Below are 7,939 nucleotides of genomic sequence, written 5' to 3'. Positions count from 1 at the left end.
CACACACACACACACACACACACACACACAGAGAGAGAGAGAGAGAGAGAGAGAGAGAGAGAGAGAGAGAGAGAGAGAGAGAGAAGAGGAAAGACGTGAGGATAGCCTAAGAAAGAGAGTGAGGTGAAGAGAAAGATCAGGCATGGTCACACCACGAACACCTGTTAATTCCAGAACTCGGGAGCCTAGGGCAACAGCATCCTGGGTTTGAGGTCAATCTGGGCTTCATAGCAAAATGCTGTCACACAGAGACACACACCCTACCCACTGTCACTTTAATGCAATAGCGAACAGCTGAATCTCAAATTACTATTGATACACGAAATCATAGGCCATTTTAATTTATTTGATACTTGCATCTGTTTTCCAACTGTATAATCACTTAAACTATATAGTTTGTTAGTAAACATAATTCCAAAAATGATATAGAAACTTGAAAACCTATTCAAGAAAAAAAATTTCATAGTCAACTATTCATTAACAAATTCTGTTATCCTTCAGGGATTTTTTTTTCTGGAGAATCAGAATTAACACTGCTGAACTAAACAGTAAATAGATGAATAGCAAGAAGAATCTCTATAGGCCAGTGAAGTTTCCCAATGGAGAAAAACTATTAAACAGAAGATAAGATAGCAAGGCTACTGCTTACCCAGCGGGAAAAACCGAGGCGTGCCAGCATAGATTTTGCCAAGGAGGACAAGCTTGAGGCTGAGAGCATGCATTCGATCTGACGAGCTCAATGCTACACTATCATTCAATTCTAGAAGAGATGGGTCAAGAGAAATCATGATTATTTTAAATGTGAGATGTTTACATCGGCTACTTAATTGCTTAAAGATGCAAAATACTTCAGGACCGATATCTGCATTGATGTAAGCAGCAGATTCTGTGCTGCTGAGTGTCTGATACACGTCTCACTGGCTACTGGTAAATGGTACTGGCTACAAGATTTTGAGTGAAGTAAGTAGTTAATTATGAGGTGGTATACATCATATAAACTATATACCCTATCACAAATATTCACTGAGGTCACACTCTACATCCACTATATGCACATGTCCTCCATATCCTTTCTAGTAGATATATATAGCCCATTTCCATACTGATAGCAGCTTGTGTTCATTTGTATACCTAAATACTATATAGTAATGTATCTATAACTGAACACTTACCTTTATCTATGATATCTTGCCAAAGTGTGTGTACCAATATGGGATCTGAATAACCAGCACAATGAATGATTGCAAGTTTACATTCTGCAAGTTTAAACGGGTCAGCAAATTCCCCATAAAGCTGTGGGAAAGAAATTCCAAAATTAAACATGCAACTTCAGGTCACTGTTTAGAGATACTAAGTGAGGTACACCTTTCAATTAAAAACAATGAAATATTTTATCTAAAGTATATAAAATACATTCCAAGTTGAGTAGCCATTATACAAAATATTTAGAAACAAGTATTTTAAAATTTGTGCATATACACAAGATACACAGGGAATGGGACCCCAGTTTAAATGTGAAATACACTTAGTCCAAGGGAAATTGTATACAAAATTCTAACACCACCAAGTGTTTCGATGGTGACTCATCACATAAAATCATGTGTGGAATTTTCCACTTGCAGTGCTCAATGTTTCAGCTTTGGAACTTGTCTTTTGAGGCAGGGTCTCCATTTGTACCTTCAAACAGGTTTCAGCATCCACGTGCTATTTTAGGAGGAGGGTGCTGTTGATGTCCTAGAATTAGTGTCCTCTAAACCAGATTAAGAATCATGGGAAAGGATGGTGACACTCCAGAGGCAGAGGTAGAGGCAGGCAGATTTGGGAATTCGAGGCCAAGTTGGTCTATAGAGTAAGTTCCAGAACATTACACAGAGAAACCACGTACAAAGCAAGCACTTGGAACCATGCATACGAGTGTCTACAGAAGACTCTGTAAGAAACATGGAGAGCAAAAGATGCTCAACTAGATAAGCAAAACTCATAGTATGGTCATTGATAAATGATGTGGCTTCAAGCTGGGTGTGATGGCACATGCCTGAAATGCCAGCAGAGGCAGGAATGCCACAAGATCAACACCAGCAGGGCCACACAGTGAGACTTTGTCTCTCAAAATACCAAATCAAAACTTTAACGACAAAAACAACAGCAACAGCGAACAAGCCTGCTCGTTTGAACAGGGCTCACATGAGGCTAACAAGGTTGCTATTGGGACTTGTCTGGCAGGAGCAGCTCTGCCTTTTCTAGGAGTCATACTAAAGCCATGTGCTATCTGGCCAGTGACAAGCTGTCAAAGAGAACTTTAGTTACTTTCCCATGAAGTCTCAGTCTCTCTTTCTGTCTCTCTGTCTCTCCGTCCCTCCCTCCCTCCCTCCCTCTCCGGATCTCTATTACCTTAGTAATGTCCATGAGCTCAGAATCCAGCTGAGAAATTGCATCCTGCACTGAAGAATGATGCGAGTACTGCCTTTGTAGTGTCTCTTGTATCTGAAGTTGGATCCTAGCAACCTAGTTTCAACAGAAAATAAATATGATATATTAATATCTTTATAATACTCAAAAGGGATTTAAAGAAATAATCTCTCATCTAAAAGTTTAAGTTTGCTAAAGTGAAGAGAGTGTATTAATACTATACATTTTATTGTAAGAGACTATCCACTCAAGGTAATTGATGCCACAGGAAATGAGCTGTGACAAGGAACATTACTCCCCAAAGTCACTGCCATCAGTAACTCAGTGATCACTGACAGACAAATTTCTAGGCTGCATCTCCAGTTGCCAATGCCATTGGACCAAAGTCACTCCAAAAATGAGAAAGGAAGTCAACCATTTTAAGTCAGGGCTATGGTTTTCAAAGAGTAAATGTGCATCTTGTAAACCTCCTTGGGAACTGTAGCATCAGAAAACAGTTTTCATTCTGAACGTGACCATGAGAAGGGAAGCCAGCAGGACATTGACCTCATTTTTGTAAGAAATAACCTCTTTCGTTTAGACAACCAGAAGATATTTTAATCTCAGTTAAAGCAGCTCAGTCTACTCCTTACATTTACTTATTAGATCCCAGAATACGTGATAAATGCCCCGTGATCCAACTGCTGCTATTCAGATGAGAAAATGAAAAATAAAAATTATGGATAAGCTAAGGGAGAATACCAAATTATGCCTTTATGTCCCAAACACTGTTTTCTTAACATTTACATCCAAACATGACATAAGTACACATTCACAGGCAGACACTTAGAATTAATAATGACTTCAGCTGAACTTAAGTCATGGTTAAGAGTAGACAGTAGTGTAACCTTGGCAGCCACTCTTTGGCAAAGCCTAAGTACTTATACTTACTTCCATTTTCTCTTCTAACTCATGCAGGAATTCACCATCTGCAGCTATGGATGAGATGGCAGTGGAACTTTTCGCACTTAGAATGGCTCGAGCAATGTATTCTAGCCGCTGCTGAAGTGAAATTTCTGTGCTAGGAAGAAAAATCTGTAATTTTAGCTACAGTTTCTTAAGAGTCAAATATATCAAGTAAGACACACGATTTTAAGACCAGAACACAAAAAAGGCTTTTGAAGAAATGCAAATACTAATAATATAAATTCTTTTTTACACCAGGTCTCATTGTGCAGACCACCTGACTGGCCTGGAATCACCCTGCCTCCACCTCCTAAGATCTGGAATTAGGATGTTCACTGTCATGCTTTGCCAGTTACCTTAGCTTTCTAGTGATATGTTCCTAACTTTGGGTAATTACTCATGCTTATGTGAAAAACATGAAATTCTGCTGTTCCTGGAATCACTGGGTATCCTACATTGGGAAGCATGTTACTGGGGTTCCCTTTTATGTGTTTCTGGTTTCATTAATAAAAGCATTTAAAAATGGATTAGAAAGAAGCCTTAAGGACAATTTCATCTCTGTTTAAAAGAAAGACAACAGAGCAGGTAAGCCGCAAACCCTGGCGGCTGCCGGGGGAGGGGAGTGAAGGAAATCAGAGGAAAACCAGCATTACTTCGAAGAGAAAGAGAGTCAGAGGCAAAGGCAGGTAGTTCTCTGTGACACAGAGGCTAGGCACAGACAGAGTGATAAAGGCCGAAAAATTGGGGATTCAAGGCTTTGGGAAAATTGACAGAGGCAGACAAAAAAGAAAAACTGTAACCAAGAAAAGTGAGCACAGCAAGGCAGTGGTTTCTGTGCACTGTCCCTTTAAGGGGACAATTCATCCCCACTATTCCTAGCATGTTGTCAGGTGAATTCGCTTTCCTGTGGGCTAGACTCACAGACAGATGACTGACAGGCCAACTGGATTAAGACATTTACTGTCACACAATAGTGTGTAACATTTAACCTTAGGAGAAGATCAGAATGTCATGACTTTCTTGGCCAGAGAAAGAAACAACTTGGGGGCTGGAGATGGCTCAGAGCACTGACTGCTCTTCCAGAGGTCCTGAGTTCAATTTGCAGCTGTACATGGTGTTTGGTGCTCTCTTCTGGTGTCTCTGAAGACAGTGACAGTGTACTCACATATATAAAATAAATACATCTTTAAAAAAAGAAAAAAAGATAAGGAACATAATACCCATGAAAGGATATAGGTATAGAGACAAAATTTAGAGCTAAGATGAAAGGATGGACTATCCAGAGACTACCCCATCCGGGAATCCATCCCATCATCAGCCACCAAACCCAGATACTAATGCACATGCCAGCAAGATTCTGCTGAAGGGACCCTGATATAGCAGCCTCTTGAGGCTATGCCAGTGCCTGGCAAACACAGAAGTGGATGCTCACAGCCAGCTATTGGATGGAACACAGGGCCCCCAATGGAGGAGCTAGAGAAAGTACCCAAGGAGCTGAAGGGGGCTGCAACCCTGTAGGTGCAACAACAATATGAACTAACCAGTATCCCCTGCGCTCGTGTCTCTAGCTGCATATGTAGCAGAAGGTGGCCTAATCGGCCATCATTGGGAAGAGAGGCCCCTTGGTCTTACAAACTTTATATGACCCAGCACAGCGGAAGGCCAGGGCCAAGTAGTGGGAGTGGGTGGGTAGGGGAGCAGGGGCCGGGGGGGGGGTATAGGGAACTTTTGGGATAGCATTTGAAATGTAAACAAAGAAAATAATAATAAAAAAAGAAAGAAAGAAAGAAAGAAAGAAAGAAAGAAAGAAAGAAAGAAAGAAAGAAAGAAAGAAAGAAAGAAAGACACAACTTTCCCTTAATGGGACTCAACAGAGTCCTGATATCCTTCTTCAATGGTGTCCCAAGACTATTTTAACACCCCCTGAACAGCTGAGATCCTAGAATCACTTAAGAGACAGGATGAAACTGTCTCAGTAAAGGAAAAACCAAGCGGATTCACTCACTGGGAACCTCTCAAATCAACCAGTTTGAAAATACCCTTTGCAGGGTGCTGACAAGGTAACTCAGCAGACACAGGCAATTTCCACCTAGCCTCACGACTCAAGTTTGACCCAGGGTGGAAGAGAGACTGACTACCTCAGGTTGTCTTCTGACCTTCACACAAAGTGTGGCACCTATGCACCCATACTGACACACAAGTGAATACAATAGAAAACAGACTGCAAACCCAGGTCTAATCTGCATCCTCCTTTCTTTTTTGCATCATATATGTGAGTACACTGTCACCTCACGTGTTAGGGGTGCTGCATCCCTTTAATTTCTCCTCTTTTATGTGGAGTTACACATAAAGTTCTCTGTGCATTTAGGAACTCTGATGCTAAAAGAGATTTCCTTTTCTCACCCTGCAGCCACTATCCACCCCAATTAAACTTGACATTTAATTTAAAAACAATTGTTTATGTATATGAGCACGTTGTCACTGACACACCAGAAGAGGGCATCAGATCCCATTTCAGATGGTTGTGAGCCACCATGTGGTTGCTGGGAATTGAACCCAGGGCCTCTGGAAGAGCAGCCAGTGCTCTTAACTGCTGAGTCATCACTCCTGCCCGTTAAACTAGACATTTTAAAAGTAACTAAATAAAGGCTGAAGATATGTCTCAGCATCCAAGTCAGGTGGCTCACAAGAGCCCAAAGCTCTAGATGATCTGATGCCTCTACAGCCTCTGGGCAGATGCAAACACACACACACACACACACACACACACACACACACACACACACCCACACCCACACACACACAGAGCTCTGTCCTACTCTGTAAATGAGCCTCTCTGCTGCCTTCCTTACCTGTGCATGTCGGCCAACTTGGACAGGACCCGAGCAGCACTGCTGAAGCTCCTGTTCTTCTCATAATACCTCCAGAGTAAGTCCATATAGCGGACTCTGTTCTGATCCACTTTGGCCATTCGCACGAGATGTGGCTCCAGAAACGGAGACGCGATCTGGAAATTGCAGCCACACAGAAAATGTTTGCAATCACCTAGGTGCTTTTAAAGTAGAAACCAGTGGTGTGTGTGTGTGTGTGTGTGTGTGTGTGTGTGTGTGTATGTGTGTACGCGCGCATGTGCCTTATTTTCTGAAAATATGGAAAACTGAATCCAACACCAATAGGTGAAGGAGAAAATTTACTCAGTACAAGTGATTTTTGTTATATTAATGAAGAACTTTTTGTAACACACTAATTAAAAAATAAATTTGCTGTAAAATTCTAATTCTATTAATGAACTTTGATAAAAGAGTTACTGACACTTGGCTCAAAAGGCACCTTGGCATTAACAAATCCCAAGTCTCAAGTTTATACATCAATGAACAATGATACTTAGAAAAAAAAGAAATCTTTGGCCGAATGTGATGGCGCATGCCTTTAATCCCAGCACTCACGAGGCAGAGGCAGGCTGATCTATGTGAGTTTGAGTGCAGCCTGGTCTACAGATTGAGTTCCAGGCACCCAATGACTTAAAGACAGAGCCTAATTACTAATCCGAAGACTTATATTACTCAACAACACTACTATTCAAATCAGCCTCTAAACATTAAAACTGTATTTTGCTTCTTAGAAAAATTATATACTTAGCCATATGCTAACACCTAATGTTATGCATAGGATAAAACACTAATTTCCTATATCTACAAAAGCTATTGTTATACAACTTGGAAATAAAAATCAACATAAACTACATTGCACAAACAGTATTTTTACCTGCAGTAGTTTATCTGCAAGGTCAGCTTGTATTAGCCAGTTATACAGAGCAATACTGAAGAGCTCATCCTTGGACCGCTGAGCCAATTTAAGCATTTGTTCAAACTGAAGTGAAGAAAACAGTGAAGATTAGCGTGGCTAAAGGCTAACTTGCTTGACATACCCCCCCCCCCCGACCTCTGGCAAGGAAACAAGTTTAGCAGTAGAAGGGCAAACACCATTCCCAGGAATTATGCCTCTACTACCCTACAGCAGTTCAAACCCCACCCTCTTCCAGAGTGGATGCATGCCTGTCCCTTACGTGATGTCCGGCTTCTTCATTGCTCAGCATGTTGGGATCGGATGACAACACCGGAGGACCAGGTTTTTTGGGTACACTGGGAGATTGAGGAGCCGCCTTACTTTGATTTACCAGTTCTTGGAGAGTGTCTGTAATGCACTTGTAACTGTTTAATCTGAAAAACGGGGGGTGGGGGGTGTCAATCACATTGTTTAACCAGAAATATTTTTTTATCTGCTTTCAGGCCAGGATACATAAACTCTGTCTCAAACAAACAATCAAGCAAACAGAGAGATAGTCACAATATGTGCCTCTAAATCTAATACTCATAGGCTAAGGCAGATTTGAGTTTGAAGCTTGCTTGGAATTGGAGAGATGGCTCAGTGGTTAAGAACTCGCCACACAGCTGGGCATGGTGGTGCACACCTTTAATCCCAGCAGTTGGGAGGCGGAGGCAGAGGCAGGCGGATTTCTGAGTTCGAGGCCAGCCTGGTCTACAAAGTGAGTTCCAGGACAGCCAGGGCTATACAGAGAAACCCT

The 7,939-nt window shown here is 41.5% G+C and overlaps 1 protein-coding gene across 1 annotated transcript in view; it reads right to left on the bottom strand.

Annotated features, from left to right (window-relative positions):
• The window catches only part of Nup155 (nucleoporin 155), a 51,076-nt gene that overhangs the window by 6,071 nt on the left and 37,066 nt on the right, over positions 1–7,939 (bottom strand). Inside the window, exons 26-32 of the mRNA XM_021208240.2 lie at positions 7,421–7,574; positions 7,120–7,224; positions 6,207–6,361; positions 3,340–3,469; positions 2,392–2,505; positions 1,173–1,293; positions 650–760 (exon numbers count right to left, since the gene is read on the bottom strand). Coding sequence (XP_021063899.1) covers positions 650–760; positions 1,173–1,293; positions 2,392–2,505; positions 3,340–3,469; positions 6,207–6,361; positions 7,120–7,224; positions 7,421–7,574 — 890 coding nt within the window. The remainder of the gene's footprint in view (positions 1–649; positions 761–1,172; positions 1,294–2,391; positions 2,506–3,339; positions 3,470–6,206; positions 6,362–7,119; positions 7,225–7,420; positions 7,575–7,939) is intronic.

Source organism: Mus pahari, chromosome 11 (genome assembly GCF_900095145.1).
Source record: "Mus pahari chromosome 11, PAHARI_EIJ_v1.1, whole genome shotgun sequence".
NCBI classification, from domain to species: domain Eukaryota; kingdom Metazoa; phylum Chordata; class Mammalia; order Rodentia; family Muridae; genus Mus; species Mus pahari.
This window is presented reverse-complemented; position numbering and strand designations above follow the sequence as displayed.